General features: G+C 39.3%; 1 protein-coding gene across 2 annotated transcripts; it reads right to left on the bottom strand.

Annotated features, from left to right (window-relative positions):
* Positions 1-252: 252 nt before the first annotated feature.
* Positions 253-18079, bottom strand: exosc10 (exosome component 10). Of its 2 annotated transcripts, none has more exons than XM_079801886.1 (25): positions 17886-18079; positions 17577-17713; positions 15083-15206; positions 14519-14623; positions 14215-14368; positions 12694-12802; positions 12501-12576; positions 12277-12387; positions 12055-12198; positions 9600-9790; positions 8215-8371; positions 7938-8086; positions 7795-7845; positions 7550-7661; positions 7372-7419; positions 7211-7286; positions 7011-7123; positions 2696-2803; positions 2551-2619; positions 1889-1982; positions 1739-1812; positions 1440-1659; positions 1301-1359; positions 1134-1207; positions 253-464 (listed from the first exon to the last, which is right to left on the bottom strand). In XM_079801886.1, exons 1-25 carry the CDS (start codon positions 18006-18008, stop codon positions 434-436), a joined length of 2709 nt encoding a protein of 902 aa, XP_079658012.1. In that variant the 5' UTR covers positions 18009-18079; the 3' UTR covers positions 253-433. The 2 variants fall into 2 exon arrangements, with proteins under 2 accessions (XP_079658012.1, XP_079658011.1); XM_079801885.1 differs by having other exon boundaries at positions 2696-2806.
* Between the last annotated feature and the right edge of the window lie 1891 nt (positions 18080-19970).

Consider the following 19970-nt stretch of genomic DNA (forward strand, 5'->3'; position numbering starts at 1 on the left):
TTACATGTATCAAGGGAAAATTGTTAGCTAGAGAAAGAAACTCGAATATTAGTGGATCATAAGTGATGTGCTGAACTGTGCCCATAGCAACTTCAACATACTTCAAACCACTAAAAAAGCTACGGAATTCCTTTATTCATTACATTTCTGTCAAAAGTTGATACTTAATTATAATTCACGTACTAAAAAAAAATATTCCCAAGACTCTTTAACACCAGAAGAAACGAAGGCAAACCAAGAACTTCCAAACGGTAATGTTTTAAAATCTCATTTTAATGAAGGAGAAAGGATCAAATGCCACAAAATAATAAGTATACAAGCACTGCTGAGACCGTCGGGACAAATTCACTCTGCAGAACATTTGATAGTCACGTAGGACGATTTTAAAAAGGAAAACAAAAAAGGGGGATGGTACTTCTTCAGTTGAAGGCTCCTATCTCTTGGGCCAGTTGTGGCAAAACCCTCTGTAAACAAGATCACAAATGTCTTTTTAATCCAGCAATCACTGTTAAACCGCAATATTTCATTTTTCATCGCTTATTCAAAACAAAAGGCGTAGCTTAATGACACCTGGATTTCACAGAGCTTTTATTCTGCCGCAGAAGAGCGCTTTTGCGGATGTGAGGTAACAGCGCTATTTTATCATATTAGATACACTTGAGTGTGTTGAAAGTTATGTTTAAAATGCTTCTCTGTGTGTGTTCGCTCTGCGGCTACTATGAGACACTTGTTCACACTGCAGTGAGCTAGATGATATTAGACATGGTAAAACATGTTACTCGCGGTAAATCAAGAAAACCTAAAAAAGACTAACTGTGTTGAGCTGTATAACAATGATTAGTTTTCTGTTGATGAATGTCTCCAAACAGTTGCTCACCTGTCTAATAAAACTATAATATATTAAAGTGTTTTTGGTGTTTCCATTGTTTCTACAAAATAAAAGCGAAAATCGAGGGTAACGTGGGGGATGATGCACCCCCGATGCACGGTTATTTCTCTGGATTTAAACATTCTTGGAAATATTTGGGATAAATACAAGTAACAAAATATATAACATTGTTCTAGTGGTTTTGGGATATTTTAATCCAAAAATCTTACATATTGTGCCTTTTACAATTTGAGAGTTACAGTACCTGTCCGATTTGGCGGGTAAGTAAGACATGCTCCTGCCTCCACCAGCACTTTTCTTCTTTCCTTTTTGTTTTTTCTGGGAATCAAAATTGGTTAAAGATCAGAGATCTTGCAAAGCTAAGAGATTTGTGGAAAGGCGAAAGCTTGTAGATTTCAAACAGGTTCATACCTTCTGCTTGCCATGGGCTTGTCCGTTTGGATCAAACTGTGAACTCTCTTTTGATTTACCTGCGTGTATAAAATACAAACAAATGAAGACGATGCACTGAAGACGCCAACAGGAAAAATAAATATGAAAAACCTCTCACCATCGAACATTTTGAAATTTGACTGGCTGTAGTCATAGGGTTTAAAGTTTTGTTGGGGAACTTCAGGCTCTTGAACGGTTTTCTGTTTCTGTTTTTTGGGCGCAGGTTTTGTTGACTGATCAGCCACTGGGGTCTCGCTTTCCGGCTTTGAGACTTTAAGACTCTCTTCACCAACATCACTGGCAGCTCTCTCTCTTTTCTGTCCAGTCTGCTTTGCCTCCTAAAAACACAAGATTGACATGTTAGTGTAAAATGAAAAAGAAGCCGCTTGTAAAACCGGGGAGCTGAAGCTTCCTCACCACGACTTGCTGCCTGACAGTGTGAACGTTTCGCAGCGACTCCTGGTAGCTCAGTTTGGCTTGCTTTCGTTCCTCTGAAAGACAAATACAAGCAATTACGCACATATATAATCACTTTAGACTGCACGCGGTTTCTTGTGCTGTTTGTACCTTGAGCTTTCTTGGCCTGTTCTTTAGCTTGCTGCTTGGCCTGAACCTCCTTCTGCTGCTGCTCAATACTCTGTAGCTTCCACCGGTTATGAATCTGGTTTAAATGCAAAAATTGAAAATGGTCAATATAAGCCAGTAGCCAATGCAACCAGAGACCCTTCACTGCATCTAGGAATATTTATGACTCCCTGAATCCAAACTAAATCAAAAGGGCCACATGCACACCATAAAGTTTCAGGAGTCATATTTAAATATGGGAGTCCCGTAAATTATTGTTGGGTGTGTGTATACGGAACAAGACTCAAATTCAGGACAAACACAGCACTTGTGTGATATTGCTATGATATAAATGAGACCAAAACTCATACAGGGGCATTTTTGCCCTGTTATCTTGAATTTTAGGGTCATTCTAACTGCATTCTATAGGCTCCATCATGCAGTGAGTTGTTGTTGCCCTGCTTTATGTTTGTCACCAATCATCTGTACGAGATGTAAGATGAAATGCGTAGGTCTGGGGGCGGAAAGGGTGTGTTAAAGGCACTAATTTTAGTACATTATTTTTTCCCATAACCAATTAAATTAACATCATTAAATCGGCAGCCCTAATATATACACACATACACACACAGTACAATGCCAAGAGGGGAACAAAGAAACTATACCTCATAAATCTTTGAAGATGGGTCATATTTGGCATTCTTTGATATGTGAATGTCCTTTGATGGTAAATACTGAAAACAAACATTGAAATATGAGTGCAAGTACACACTTAAGACAAAAGCCATCAGCTAGACTGAAGTACTGTACCATTCTGAAGGGGTTGTCAAATGAGCCCATGATGCTGTGTGCTTTCTGCTGTGCCACTGTCAGGTGAGCAGGTGCTGGTGGTGGTGCCTCCTCCTCCTCCTCCTCCTCCTCCTAAAAAACACATGACAAATATCATCCTCAACTCTCAGAAACACTCTCAAATCAAACGAAACAAACGAAATCCTACAAAATGTTTCAACCAAATTAACTTCTAACTTCTGCTGGACTTTATTAAGACCCGATACACTCACAGCAAAGTTCTTTCTTCGTTTAGAGGTAAAAGGACGTTTGAAATACCTTGGAAGTGATTTACTGTTAACAAACATCTGCCGACAGCAGCGTTTAGATGAATACGTAAATATGTGCTGCACACTTTCCTCTTGATAACAGAAATCCACAACAAAAATGACAGCGATGAGAAAGCAGCAGTTAAAGAGCATCTGATCATGATGTGGATGTTTGCACCAGCTTTGCCATTCAGCACTGCAGTCACATTGATTTATATAGCACTTTATACAATAAATTGATTTAAAACAAGCAGCTTTATAGAATTAAACATGAAAAACCGTGTCAGTCTCACTTTCAATTAGAATTACAACTTCAATTTCTACTGTAACGCAGCTTGCCAGTGTTCATTTTTACTCACGACTGACCTCGACGGACTCAACAGAAGAATTGAACTTTCCACATCAAAGAAGGCGGAGCCTCAAGAGTCACACCTACCTATCACCAGTCAACGCCACGGACCAATGGTAGTTCAAAAGCGTTTACCAGCCGGAGTGAACTTTTCCAGAAAGCTGTGCTGCGTTCCACTCCAGTTTTAGACACGCACTTGTGAATTTCCCTAAGCACTTCCCCTCGGGGGAATCCCCGCCGCCATTTTGAAGTGACGAGGGAAGTGGACGAAGGAAGTTTATATGGACAGACCCTTGCTCCCTTGATTTTGACAGAGGGAGCGAGTCTACTTCATATGTACACTTCAGGCAGCTCCATATACCACAATGCAACACGATTGTGACGTCACCGCATATCGCGTTTAATTTACCCCACCACAAACAATGATGATATTTTTAGTATTTTTTAAAAACATTTAAAACAACCCAAATACACCTATATACTAGGGCTGGACCAGAATATTCGAATATTCGAATATTCGTTCGATGGGTTGGTATTCGATTTTCAAATTTGTGATTCGAATATTCGTTGTTGTTGTTTTTTTCGTGAACACCTGGCATCCCGCTCAAAACGGCTCTCATACGCGCTTGCATATGTTTACACTATAAAATCACTATAAAATACAATACTTTTTTTCAATTATCTTATAGCCAAGCCATTTTAATAGCCTCGTTATACTTAATAAATATATTTGCTTCTTCTTAGTGTTCAGTGCACCAGAGCGCACAACTGCACAAGCTTATGTGGCAGAAGCCATGTCTGAGCTTGCATTTTGGGTTAAACTGCGTTCGTTTGACATTGTGGAAAATAGAATAATATAATCAAAATGTATTATCCTTTTTATACGTTAGGGATGTGACGGTGAAAAAATGTTCCCTCAGCGTTTCCCTCAATGCTGTGCTTGTGCGCTGAGCGGCTGAACGCATGCAGCTCTGCGCCGCGTTTACTTTCGGTTTGCCAATTCAGGGGCGGGTTGCTTGAATTGTGGGTTCATTAGCTATTATTCTATAATGAAAAACATAGCAACAAAACAGTACAATGACAAACTCCCTTAAGTAGGCGCTTTTACATCGCTTTAAAACCAAATATTCCGCGATCATCTTGTAATTTAGCTCCTCGCTCTCGTGTAGAATATGATCTGACTGCTGCTGCTGATGTGCTGAGACGGCCGTTAGTTTGGCTCGAGTGTCACGTTCAGTTTTTTAATTGTAGTTAGTCTTTAGACCCTAGCCCGGCCGTGTCCTACAACTTACCAAAACTATCGGCCTGAGTCCCGTGATTTTTTATTTTATTTTTTTATCCTCCCTATTAGGCCTACACATCGTTGCAGCCATTAAAATAGTTCAGTTTTGTTTTTAATGTCAAAGTAGTTATATTTTGTTTCGTTTCTTTATTAAGTTAATTTAGAAAAATGTTTAAAGCATTTTTTTGTTTGTTAAATTAAAGTTTTAGTTGTTTTAAAGTAATGACCAAGCGGACAGCAGCTGACAGTGAGTTAACCGCATGTTGGATCAATTTAGCCTCTCAAATCAACACTGGACTTGTCTTACTTGTAATGAAATCCATAGATATAAAACACTTCAAGCATCACAATGTTGGTTTAAACATTTAGCCTACTATCACCACCACCACAGTAAAAAGGCATTTTTGACAAGCTGAGGCTGATGCTGCTCGCAACGGCGCAAATGAAACAAATAAAATTAAGTGACGTGACGTGTTTTTTTAATTAATTAATTAATTTTTTATTTCATTTGTTTTTTTATTTTAGTGCCATATAGAACCTTTTTTTTTAGTAAACATTCCTCCCTATTACACATTGTTGCAGCCATTAAAATTTTGTTTTTAATGTCAAAGTAGTTATATTTCGTTTTGTTTCTTTATTAAGTTAATTTAGAAAAATGTTTAAAGCATTTTTTTGATTGTTAAATTAAAGTTTTCTTTTTTTTAAGTAACGACCAAGCGGACTGAGTGAGTTAACAACACATGTTTGATCCATTTATCCTCTTAAATCAACACTTAACTTGTCTTGCTTATAATACGTTTTTTTTTTTTTTTTTTGAGGAAACGTGTTCAAAAAGAAATAAATAAAAATTAGGCAGGTTGTCTTAACTTACACCTCTCCGCAAAATTAATATAAATCCGATCTTCAATTCTTGCGCTATGTATGCACATTTAACGGAGTTCATGTCAACGAAAGCAACAGATATGAGCTGCATTATAGGCTATTCATCAGCTCATTTCAAGATCAAAGACCGCAATATCAGAACGAGTGACCTAAGCACTGTAAGAGCATTTAGTCTCATTAATGAAGATGATTGTGTTTTTGAGCATCTAAGAGGTTCGGCAGTTTGCGTGTTGGCTTGCTTTACTCATTTGCGGCGATAGGCTACTCTAAACACTGTGAGCCATCTTGACAGTCGTGTTGTCATAGTCTCATGTTGTTTCCACCCGCGCTGCACACCTCATTGTTTCTTTTAATTAATGAATGTCTAAAATATAAAATGAAGGAAAAAGCCTGCGTTTGAGGTATGACGTGAAAATTGGCCCGAAGCCCGGCCCCAGGGGCAGAAATAGGGGATCTTAGTCTGTTCTATAACTGAACAGAATTATTTTTACTAGCTACTATAATATATCAAAACTGGGACGTAACAGATCTGTGTGTTTTGTATCACTAGTTAATTGCCCGTTCGCGGAGCATAAAAGCCCTGCCCGCGTGAGGCGCGCCGCTTCTCCAGATTCCAGCCTTTATTAGAGAGAAGGATATGTTCAGCTCCTTCCCTCCGAAGCTTCGAATATTCGATGTTGATCACTACCAAAGCTTCGAAGCTCAAAAAATGGTATTCGGACCAGCCCTACTATATACATAAAGAATGCTGCATTAAACAATTTCGTAAAGGAAAAAAATAAAAAAATAAATCAACTATAGTGGATTCCAAGTGATCAAGGGCTTAGGCAGGGTTTATCCTGGGTCAAAAATGGTCTTCGGTGGTGGCTGACAGACATGGTCATCCATACACACACAGAGTAAAAAAGTACCCTACCCACGGGATCTGCAAGCACAATACTGACAATACATTTTAAATAAATTCAAAGGAAGTTTGTAATTTTTGCTTATCTTATTTTGATACGGCACCCCGGTTGGGAAACACTGCTCTACTACATCAATCATAAATCACAATAACTGATCAAATAAGGCTTTGGCGGGACAAAAATTTGTTTTGGCGGCTGGCAAAAAAACTTCAATGTAGGAAAAACCCTGGCTTAGGACGTTCCAGTTCAGTCCATTGCAAATGTTCCTCCAGTAGTGGGCACTCATGCAACACAAGCAATGACGCACATCCGAGTGAACAAGACGGAGGGAAGTTAACGAGTGAAGGGCATAATAAAAATTTACTGGAACGCAGCACTTGTTTTGGCAAGCGGTTTTGATTTCTGAAATGACCAAACAAACAAACTTCATTTTGGCTTGATTTAATTAAAAATGATGTCACACCAGCTCATTCTTTGACTTCGCTTGAAATATATAGGGGCCTTTAGCCACACTGCCTTTCCCTCAAACCTAGCCTTTGCTGTCAGCACACCCAAACACACAAAACAGAACACAGACAGGATTCTCTGGATTTCTTTTCAAATGTCCTACCGCAAACAGTCGGATCTTTGCTGGAGCTATCAGGCCACGCAAGGATTTTCCCTCTTGGTCCATACTTTCATTCTCCTCCTCTGAAAACAACACTCCTGGTTTGGTTGGGGTTTCTAAATGCACATGGAGAAAACATTTGAGTGATATTCATGACCAAATAAATTAAAGACTCATGAGGTATCCATAATATCTAGACCTACCAAAGGAAGAGAGGTCCAGGAAATCACTTTCAGACGAGCGGGAGGTGTCATGGGGTCCGAATAAAGTAGACTGTGGCTAGAAGACAACAGCAAGAGCTATTCAATAAGACAGCTTCTTTTGCCAGTTAGTTTCACAGGGCTGGATGAACCTGTCAACACACCTTTCTTTTAGGGGTCACTGATTTCTTCTTCTCAGCAATTACCTCTGCCTGAGGAGACAACATTATTATTAGTTACTGATCTTTGGTCTACAATTTCATATTGACATTGCACTAATGCATTTATATAACATAAGTGATAAGAGTCAATCAGCTAAATGGTGTTTGTATGAGCGCACACCTTCAGTAAAGGAGTCTCTCGAGCTTCTTTGATAAGCTGATGAAGCTCATTGATCTGCTGGCGCACTAGTGGTGGAGTGGGGTTACAGCAAGCGATGATGCCCTGAGGCTCCCTAGAGTGAAAAACACATCCGTTTATACAGTTTCCTCTAGCAGTTAGTCCTTTAAATAAATGATGACCTTATAAAAGCACCTTATGGAGAAAAAAAGAAATTCTATTTAGCATAAGGCTGCTTTAAAACTTACTTTGGAAGCTCCTCTGCAATCTTCATCATCATGTGGTTTGGTAAGATATACCTGTGGAGGAACAACACATTCATGGATCAACAACTACACGCTAACTAGCAATCAGTCAACAGACACATGCATAGAGACGGTTTGGGCATCACCCAGTGCTCTCATCTTCCTGTCGTGCCAGTTTGTCTCTCCAGGCGTACAGCAGTCTGAAAGCCGCCAGCTGTTGTGTGTTGAAGCTCTTCTTCTGCTTGCGGTACAGCTCCATGTACGAGTCCTCCGTAAAAATAGGCTTCACGTATTTCTAAAGAGAAAGACATGGTGGTTGTAAAATAAGGATTCCGTTGAACTGATCAACACAAAGTGATTAACGCATCATTTTCTTAGCATTTGGAGTGTTTATTAGTTGGTATCAAGAAATCGGTCACACACCTTGAGCGAGAGGTCTCTGCTTTTAGTCCAGACCTGCTGAATGAGGGCAGGTTGCCCATTGGCCATCTCATACATGTCAGCTCGGACTCGATCGTACACGTACAGCAGGTAGTGTGTGTCAGCCTGAGCGTACTTCAACATCTCATCTGGCAACGGTCTACAGACACAAAACACAATCAGTATTACCACAATGTCTCCTACAGCAATCAGCCAAACAGAAACCTGCTGTAAAATTAGGGAGTTAATAGTCAATGTTCTCACTAGCCGTGTTTCCACCGCAGGAACTTTCCCCAGGAACTATGGGGTGGTACTCAGTGTGTTTCGACCGCAGGAACCCGGGTCTAAATGAAGGAACTTTCGGGGGTGGGAATTGTGTGCTGAACATGCTGATTGGTTGACTCCACGCAGCATTTTATTTCAACCGGCATTTTTAAAAGTCTTTTTTTTTCTGAGGTTCGTTCTGTGTTCAGTAAATATCAGTCTTGCTCTTTCTGTCCGATGGCGCGCGTTGTCTCCGCCATCTCACGGTCAATGTCCGTAATAGCTGATCATAACATACGTTGTCTTATTTAAAATCTAGCTTTACACGCTTCCAGAATACGCTTTAGTATCAGTGCTCGTCTCTTTTCCGCTGTTTTGTTAATTATCTCTTTAGTAAACCAATACATAACTAGCAAAAGCATTGCTGCTTGCATCTCCTCCATACTTGTTTGTTGCATTGGTTCCAGTCAGGGAAGTTGTAACACTACCAGTAAATTACCGGTAATGTGCGCTGTGTGAAGCGGAATGAAGATTACCTGTATATTCACATATGAAATCAGAATGTGCTGACATAAGTCTGCTTTGGGCCAATCATAAAGATGATGTGATTACTCCGCACTGTTTACAGTAAGGTTTTTAATAGCGTTTCTATTTAAATATGTGCTAAATGATCCTCTTTGACCGTAGCTTTTTCAACATGTCGGGCTCAAGACCCAGCCTTTTATTACCATTCATTAGCGCTGCACTCGGATACCATTATGTGCGTCTCGTGTTTTTAAGAGCAAGCGCATTGTTTGATTGTCAGTTGATCGTGAGACTTCAAAAAGATGTTGTCAAATTGAACAGATAGTGAAACTAAAGCTATTCTCCTCATGCGGGCAGGTGAAGATCATTTCCGATGACTGACATCACAGAACTTACTGGTATTTTGCTGCTGATGTGTAAATGGTCTCTTACCGGTAAAAAGCCAGAACATGAACAGCATATTTGTGTATTTACCGGTAAAGTCAATCTGGTAATTTACCGGTATTGCTGTGTGAAATGGGCTGATGTCATACATAATGAGTGACTCAATAATAAAGGAGAATTCTATTGTGCTGATCAAAATAATCTGAATGTATTACCGTATCCTCCAGTCTGCCAGCTGGTAGCGTTTATCAGCGTTCACGTTGCAGTAGACTTTCAGCAGATGGTCAAGGGAGTTTCGGCCGTGGTTTAGGCAACGTGCAGCATGATGGGTGTCAAACATGTTGACCACATAGAGACTGAAGTCCTTCTGTAGCCACTCAATGTCAGAGTCAGCCCCGTGAAACACCTGCAGGAGCATCACCATCACGTTACATACATTACAACATAAACAACAGGAAATCATTCACATCAAATGCATTCACAGCACATTTAACATGCAGAATGTGACTTTTTATAAATTAAACTGAACATTCAGCAGGACATAATGTAAGGCAGGACTTAATTTAATTGGTTTGATGGGACTGTTGTGTGACGGAATCATGGAGGAATGATGTTAGGCTAACAGTATTTTTTTTTGTCTTTTACAATTTGACTTTTACCCTTCTTAGATTTGAAGGAAATTTTAATTATTTAAATTTTTTTATCCATGCTAATTTTTCAAATCATGTTTCCTCATAATCTTTAATTAAAATATCTTTCCTTTTTGTCCCGAGAAGCCATTTCACACGAATGCACATCACAATTAGCCTGGGAAAACCCAGACAACTTCCGGCAAATTTAGATTTGCTCTGCAAGTAGTCTGGCAAAGAGTCCATTCAAACCCATTTCTAAACCCCAGAAATCGAGGCACCAATCAGAAACGTTGGGGCGGGCTTTACACGATGACGACAGCGCAGCGACGTTGAAGCAGATTTGCAGCTGCTGTGGAGCATCACTCGTTCGAATCAGCTATCGCGTCTGTTTTAAGCGATTTAAACTTCTCCTTTTCGTTAAAACCCGAGCAAAGAACAACACTCGAAGCCTTTATATCTAAAAAAGATGTTATCGCTGTTTTACCGACTGGATTCGGCAAAAGTCGTGTGGAAAAACGAATGGGTCTTAGCAAGAGTCCTCTGGTAGTGTTAATGTTTTACAAAATATAGTTTTAAGTCCTTTTCAGGAGTGAATGAAGTTGTTTAAAGCTCAAATCTGTGGTTTATTTATAAAGAGAGCGCCTTATTTAAAATTTGATCTGCAGTTTTCGGAGTTGTGAGCTCCAGTGGTTTAGCGGCGCTCAAACGATTATTGAGCCCGTCGAGAGGCGCCTTTCCTCGGCCAGTCCTTCTGCCGTCTGCCGCTGGCTCTGATGTCTCTGTAGTGGTTAAACCGTCTCGTCTTGTGTAGATCTAACGGCTGATCTCTGCTCTCATTAATCTATAATTTGTTCCTAGACAGATCGTTTTATCTGAGGGCAAAGTGAAGTTTCATAACTTTATATTTTTAAGATATTAAACTTAACCGTTAGTCTCCTGGCGCTGACTTTGACTGAATTGCTTTATTTATTGTATAGCTTCTTATACCTTTTACTTATACTTGTATAATTGCTATTGATGATCACACATAAACTGACATTTAACAAAAAGAGACTGGGTTGTGTTTTGTGTCATATTTAATTTATTACAGTGATAATAGCCTATATTATGTGTGTGTGTTTTTTTTTATGTAAACGAAACGAGGCTGGGTTTTTTATATTTCGTTTTGTTATAAACATGCATTGAAGATAATATGCATTGCTTGCACTACATATACAAATATATACTGAGTGATGCTGTCAAGAGCATAGTAGGCGGACTAGTGTCCTCCCGTCCTCGGGAGTTCGTTCTCCGGAGTCAAACTTGGTAAGTCACGGACGCAAGTCAGAAGTTCGCGTACGAAATATGTCATAAAACACCACTGCCTCATTTCATAAAAAAATAAAAATTAAACATAATAATAATAGCCACACGAATGTGGTTCAGGCAACGCGTAGCTAGGCCTACATTGGTTATCTTATATATTTATAATAAAACGAAGTATAAAACACCCTGCCTCTTTTTGTTTACATTTTAAAAATAATATATTAAACATTAATATGTGGTTTAGGTAAGGTGACCAGATTTCTGAAATGGAAACCGGGGACATTTCCTATTTGAGAACACAAGTACAGACAAGAACGCATATTGATAAACGGCCAGTCAGATGTTTCTCCGTCGCTCTGCATACGTCATCTCCCTCATCGCTCTGATTGGTTTTAGGTCTATCCAATTGCGCCGAGAGGCATTTGAGCGTCGTCCGTTGGTGACGCCCCTTTGGAAATGATTTGTCTATGAAGCTTTGCCAGACCATAACTCAGTTACTACTGAGAATGGTCTGGTTTTAACCAGGCTACATCACAATAGGGAAGAAAAGACTTTTGCAACTTCTGTTTCATGCCTATTTTAAGATATGCATATGCAAACTTAATGACAAGCAACTGCCAAAATGCATTCTATAGTTAGAGAACTGCAGTAATACTTTACACCTCGCAGAAACGCACACGAATCCAAGTGCGTAACTTTATTAGAAAAAAATTATAATATTAGAGTCGATCACCTTCACAATGGCGGGGTCGGTGAAAGTCTCGTTTAAGATGTACATTTCACTGCGCAGTTCCAGCGTGTCTATGATGAAATCCTCCTCCCGTGTTGATATCTGCATCAAACACGTGATTCCCAAAAAGCTTCGGTAGGAATGATGCTGTAGACGGAGAACTGGTGTGAATTAAAAACTTAAAGTGATACCCATGATTAATAAGCATCATGAAATCAGTCGTACCTCCAGGTCCACAGCGAACTCCGTCATCTTGGCCAACTTCTCATTCATAGCAACAAGATCATCTAAAGTACTGATGAACTGACAAGTGGACTCAGCAAAAGGTTTATACATCTAAAATATACACACACAAAACATAATTGATGTTAAATCCAAATGAAAATACTCATCACGTGACGACAAAACAGGCAATGGAAATCAGAAAAAGGGATGAATAAGACATTGACCTGGACATCAGGTTTACAATTCAGACTCTCTGGCATGACCAGATGGTCCAATTCATACTGATAAGGGTGGGAAAACCTGGAAAACAGCATTACAATCCATTTACAACAAGACTAGCATTTAACACTGATGTACGATGACTAACAAACACACTAGATGGCTTTACATCGGATAAATCACATAAATGTCTCTTACATGTCGTCCACATGCTCTTTTGTTCTTTGCTGATGGATAAAATCCGCCAGTGCAGCAGGAACATCTAAATCCTCCGGTCTCTCCTTACGAATGTGTTTGTTGGCAAAATCTAAAAATCACACATTTGGTAACATTTTAATATATAGATCTAATATTTAGAATATTTCATTTTAAGCTACACTATGCAACATTTGGCGCTCTAGCAGTTGAACTATAGCACTACAAGCAACTTGCGGAGGGAATATAGTTTTGGTAATTACGAGAGTTGTGCTTCGACTCAGTTATTCTGCACGGATGAATCTGATGGCTTCAGGTGCAGCGCTGTGCCCATGACTACATGTGATCGCCTTATCAGTGCGAATATCACAAGCAACATCAAAACTGTCCCAAAAACATTTCAAAAATATCTAAATGAACAAGCAGCTTATACACCGTTCTATTGAGAGAAATGCAATAATATAAATATCTATGTTTTCAGTGGTGTATAAAGACCTTACATAATGAACCGTTATGTTTTTATTACCTCAGAATAAGTAATTTCTATCTACATACACCATGGGTCCCCTTACAGTGAAGTCGCCATTTTGCACTGCCATGTTTCTACAGTAGCCCTAAATGGACAAACTGCTCTACAGAGCGCTAGTTACTCTTTGCTGTCTCAGACGACGACATCTTTGTCCTGTGTCGGCCACAGAAAAGGGAGGGGTGAGCGGTGGGAAGATGCAATTCGCAACATCACCACTAGATGCCGGAAAAATGTACACTGCACCTTTAAAATAACGTTACAAACATAAGTAGTTTTGTGAAACAAAAGTCAATGCACAGCAAATGTGATGCTATGCAAACTATGTTGATTTGTGTTTTATTTCGAGTTGATTTCCCCTTTTGCTGGCAAACTCGTTTCAGTTTGAGGTTCAGTTGTTGCGTCTTTTTTTATTTACGGATATGACGTGAACACAGACAGACGTGAAATTTGTACAGACAACTATTATTGAGCATATAAGAAATAAATTACAGTATAATACATTTGAGTAAGGCAAGAACATGGTTTGGAAGATGTTATTTTTATGATGTACTCTATATATATTTTATACTCTATACTATAATTAGCTTTAAGTATTATTTAATATTAAAATGATTTAAATTGTCATTAAAATTTCATTTACACCCTATAAAATTTTTTATGATCAATAAATCATGACAAATGTTTTTACATTGCTTTAAGATGTTAAACTTTTTTATAAGTTATACAAGATTCAACTAATTTTTTTAAAGTTCTTTCAGTTTAATGTAATTTAAGTTGAAATGACATCCAATCAACATCCAAGTTGATTGTGCTTAATTTAAGGCAGCAACTTTTTTAGTGTATCATTTATTTTGTAACATTTGTAATTTTGTCTGCAATTCCAGATACTGTACTTCCACCAAATGTTAGCAATATAAATAATAGCAAAAAGCAGGCCGAAAAGGCAGAGAAATTGATTTGTTTAAAGACATCACTGAGGCTTTTTTAACACTCACATGATGGCAGAGGTTTCACTGCATTGGGTTTGATGAAGATTTTGGATACAAAAGGAGTGTTGCTGTTATCCACTTTGTCCCTGAACTTGAGTTGTGGCCGCTGAATGTTTTTAGCGTGTAGAAGGCGAAAGGTCTCCATGTTGCGGCCCCCTCCCTGCAAGGAGAAGAAAAGTTGCCATCATGTCAGAACCTGCTCCTCGGTGACCAGACATCTAGACACTAATAAAAACCTCACACCACACATTTTCTCTCTCAATCAAAAATGTTGCACTGTATCAGATGTCAGATGCGGTGAGAAACCAACCTTGCGATTCCAGCTGGACACAACGATCTTGGGCGGCTGATATCCTGCAGGCATCACCGGCTGCTGGGAGCGACTCACACCAGAGGCCTCGTCCAGGAGAATGCCCTGAAAACACATCACAAATCCAGCAGAAGTCATCTTACAGATATGACCTTTTAAACTTTAGTAATTTCTAAAAACTTAGTTATTGTGACATTATCCAAACACGCTGGAAGCAGTGGCGGTCTTATAGGTTTCAGGCATTTAAATATAACCTAAATACTAGCAAAAAATACATTTATAGTTTGTAAAATATACACTGATGTCTACGGATTACGGAAGTGGCAATAATCCTTTCAAATATAATTTGACAACGCGTTTTATTGATCTGATATTCCACACATTGCATAGGTAACCATAAAGTTTACTCTAATCTTAGAATATAGTAGGTACAAAATGAATAGTGCCCCAAAGTTGTCGTCGTTTTGTGAACACACACAGCATAGGCGAATCATATGCAGATTTTTTTAGATTAATTCGAATTTAATCAAGAAATCGAAGTTGTTGTTAGAGTAACATTCGTACCACTTTCTCAAGGATGGCATCATTTGAGTCCACCACCAGGTCAAACCTGTCCTCCAGACCAGTCAGTTTGTTCCGGTCTCTCATGTGAGATCTACAGCCATGATGCTGCATGATCTTGCTCATACTGTCAGAAACAAACAGATATTAGTACAATATGACGTCTCCAGTTACAACAATGCAGCCCTCGAGTTCAGTTAAGGTCCAACAGACGCACACTCATGTAATACGTAGAGCTGCACGATTAATCGTTACAAGATCCTGATCTCAATTCAAGCACCCACACGACACGTATCCACACGTATTCCTAGATTAGCTGGATCAGGTGTGTTTAACTGTGGTTGGAGCTAAACTGTGCAGGACAGCGGCCCTCCAGGACCGAGTTTGGAGACCCCTGCTCTAAAGGCTAAAATTGAACACAGCCCATTGCGCTTGAGGAGGATTCAGTTCAGAACTACAAATTAGTAAAAGGTGTATAAAAAAATATTTACAAAACATGTCGGATATGCGCGACCAACGGTAAGAGGTTTAGATAAAGCTTTGAGTGACAAATAAATAAAAGTTTAGCCTGATAAAAAATATTTATTTAATGTTATCCGATCCGTGCTATACTTCATCTGCAATAACTATGTGGACTTTAATATCCTAAGATCTGATTGGCCATTAACTTTAAATTTACAGGAAATTACATGTAATGGAGGACTGTGACAAGATGATTGACAGGCCAGTTTATGGTGACAGGATCTGTGTCAGCATACAATTGTATGACGTGATGGTATTTTTTCCAAAGCTTGCCTACTCCTTTGCTACACACTCAAAAGTATGTACTTTTCTTCACAAAAAGAGTACATACTTTAAGGGCATAGTATAAGTAGGCGATTTAGGACGCAGCAATTCATTCAACAGATTTGTTCAGAAAAGCTGATTCATCCAGTGAAATATTTATGAGAGAGTCATTAAGGAATTAATTATTCAAAATAATACATTCAAATTAGATATTTTTTTAAATAGACTGCAGCAATTAACATTTGTTTATTAACAAACATTTTTAGTTGCTTGTTCAGTCGTGGGAGAATCGTGATCTCAATTTAAATTTTTAAAGGGGTGATTGATTATGGTTTCAGTTTTTTAACTTTAGTTAGTGTGTAGTGTTGCTGTTTGAGCATAAACAACACCTGCAAAGTTACGACACTCAAAGTTCAAAGCAAAGCGAGATATTTTCTTTTAAAGAAATCGCTTTTTAAGGACTACAGCAAACGGCTACTTCACGGGTTAGTGACATCACTAACCCTAAAATATACATAAACCCGCCCATGGGAACACGCAACAAATGTTGAGCAGAGGAAGAGTTGTTGTAGTAGAGCACATTTGGGAGTCTGCTCAAGCTGTCGCATCCGTCTTTTCACATTTATTGCAATACAGTACGTACACAAATGCAATAGCATGTCATGAAAGCCAGATGAGTTATAACCGTAATTAAACTAAACTATACCTGTTCTTCATGCAGTAGATATTCTCTGGCCCTGTGGTCATTTTATAACAGTTCCCACATGAGCGATTTATAGACCATCATAACAGAATATGCTAATCAATGACTTGAAGATGGTTAACTCCACATCAGCTCCATAAATTCATCAACTAACCATTCAGAAACGTCCTGTTGCTCTCTACATGTTGTCACTTCTTGAGTCTCTCCATCATTGTCCGACTCCAATTTCAACATAAAAGGCTGAACAGATTCAGACATTTTCAGTGCGTGTCTGCGTGAGGTAATCGGAGCTGCTAACATGAGCTCTTGAAGCTCCACCCTCTTCTTGAATGGAGGCTGGGAGCAGCAGCTCATTTGCATTTAAATGGACACACACACAAACTTCACACCCACACTCTGGGGACATCAGAGACTTATTTATCTGGTAAAGGACCCACTTTATCCTGAATCGTGCAGCTCTAGTAATAATGATAATAATAAAATGCATTTTTTCATGTTTTATACATGATGTCTGAGAGCCCAAACATAAGTAGTTTTTCTTGAATTTTGGAAACACTTTAGGCTTAACTTTTATCTATATATAGCCTTTTAAAGAAAAAAATTCAGGGAGAAATGTCAGTTTATCCAGTAGGATATAATAAGGAATAATAATAATATCTTGCTACTGGACAATTAACATGAGTCCTCAAAGACATACTGATGGCCAAGACCAGAATGTTTTTCTGAATGTTATCTACAAACCCATGGCCATGAAGTATCAATCTAATCTACTGTGTATGATTATATTTCGGCCGTTCACCAAAGATAAAGCAACTAAATATACCATGGTATTTCTATGTTTTATGACATACCTCGAGGTAGTTTTGTTTATCTATTTGTAAAGGGACCATGTACAGTTTGACACGTTCATACATTGTAACGGATTTAGCCAAATGCCATTTGTATTCTTTTAAGTAACTCTTTTGAGTACCCTTAGTGTATACTGGTGCTTCAGTGAGGGTGTTTTACCAGTGTAAGAGCTGGTCGCCCTGTGAGGCGCAGAAGTGCTGGAATGCGGGGAAGCTGCGGTACAGATCAAACTCATCCCCGGCCGCTGGGAGAGCTGCGGACGCTTTCGTGGCCGCGACCACCGCTCCCAGACCATACTGTGGAGACAAACACAGGTCAAATACATTCACTTTGACTTCACTTGTGTAAATGTGATATATCAAACGTTACTGCGTATGCACGCATGGCCACTGTTTCCACGTTGCAGTTGTGTTTACAGTCAGTATCAGCGCTGACAGCGCAGATTTCACACTGAAACGATTAACCGACCTTGACGAATGCATCGACATCCTTAAATCCGGGACAAAACTCTGTTTCTGCCTCTGTTTCTTCGGCTAATGAGGAAGGGTCGCCCTGTTTCACAGTGGCAGCACTACTCGAGGAGGCAGCCATATTGAAACATTAAATCGCGAAAACTGCGGCCGCACGAGAACACATCTTCTTCTTCTATGCCAACCGTGTATGTCGCTGTCAGCCAATATCGCCACCTGGAGGACCGTTTCGGTTACTAGCAGCAGCCGCTCTCAGTACCTGCTTATTACATTGACTTGCCGTGAAAAAGTAAAACTGATTGGACAAATTTGCAATTTGCAAAGCTTAAAAGCACTTTATTTTGACCTTCAAACTCAGAGGACCCTATTCAGTTTGTATATAAATTGAACTGCATTTTACTGACATGAAAAATCGGAGCATAGGCTACTAAATAGGAGGATAATAAAATATAAAATAATCTATCTATCTATCTATCTATCTATCTATCTATCTATCTATCTATCTATCTATCTATCTATCTATCTATCTATCTATCTATCTATCCATCCATGTATCCATCCATCCATCCATGTATCCATCCATGTATCATCCATCCATGTATATCCATCCATCCATCCATGTATCCATCCATCCATCTATGTATCCATCCCTCCATGTATCCATCTATGTATCCATCCATCCATATATGTATCCATCCATCCATCCATGTATCCATCCATCCATCTATGTATCCATCCCTCCATGTATCCATCCATCCATCCATCCATCCATCCATCCATCCATCTATGTATCCATCCATCCATGTACCCATCCATCCATGTATCCATCCATCCATCATCCATCCATCCATCCATGTATCCATCCATGTATATCCATCCATCCATCTATGTATCCATCCATCCATCCATCCATTCATGTATTCATCCATATAAATCCATCCATCCATCTATGTATCCATCCATCCATGTATCCATCCATCCATCCATCCATCCATCCATCATCCATGTATCCATCCATCCATGTATTCATCCATCCATCTGTGTATTCATCCATCCATGCATGCATCCATCCATCCATCCATCCATCCATCCATGTATCCATCCATCCATGTATTCATCCATCCATCCATCCATCCATGTATCCATCCATCCATGTATCCATCCATCCATGTGTTCATCCATCCATCCATGTATCCATCCATCCATCCATCCATCCATGTATCCATCCATCCATCTATGTATCTATCCATCCATGTATTCATCCATCCATCCATGTATCCATCCATGTATATCCATCCATCCATCCATCCATCCATCCATCTATGTATCCATCCATCCATCCATCCATCCATCCATCCATCCATCCATGTATCCATCCATCCATCCATGTATCCATCCATCCATCCATCCATCTATGTATCTATCCATCCATGTATTCATCCATCCATGCATCCATCCATCCATGTATGTATCTATCCATCTATGTATCCAACCATCCATGTATCCATCCATCCATCCATCCATCCATGTATCCATCCATCTATGTATCCATCCATCCATGTATCCATCCATCCATGTATCCATCCATCTATGTATCCATCCATCTATGCATCCATCCATCCATCCATCCATGTATCCATCCATCTATGTATCCATCCATCCATGTATGTATCCATCCATCTATGTATCCATCCATCCATGCATCCATCCATCCATCCATGTATCCATCCATCTATGTATCCATCCATCCATCCATGTATCCATCCATCTATGTATCCATCCATCCATGCATCCATCCATCCATCCATCCATGTATCCATCCATCTATGTATCCATCCATCCATGTATGTATCCATCCATCTATGTATCCATCCATCCATTCATGTATCCATCCATCCATTCATGTATCCATCCATCTCTGTATTTATCCATCCATCCATGTATCCATCCATCCATCCATGCATCCATCCATCCATTCATGTATCCATCCATCTCTGTATTTATCCATCCATCTATGTATCCATCCATCCATCCAGCCATCTATGTATCCATCCATCCATGTATGTATCCATCCATCTATGTA

Source organism: Gobio gobio (genome assembly GCF_949357685.1).
Source record: "Gobio gobio genome assembly, chromosome: 21".
NCBI lineage: Eukaryota > Metazoa > Chordata > Actinopteri > Cypriniformes > Gobionidae > Gobio > Gobio gobio.

Bases quoted from the DNA above. Each gene is read 5' to 3' on its own strand.
- exosc10 (XM_079801885.1), bottom strand. From the start codon at position 18,008: ATGGCTGCCTCCTCGAGTAGTGCTGCCACTGTGAAACAGGGCGACCCT. The intron at 1,813-1,888 runs GTACAAACAGCA...TTTGTCTTTCAG, and splicing joins ACAGGCCAAGAAAGCTCAAG to AGGAACGAAAGCAAGCCAAA. The intron at 1,360-1,439 runs GTGAGAGGTTTT...TTATACACGCAG, and splicing joins AAATTTCAAAATGTTCGATG to GTAAATCAAAAGAGAGTTCA.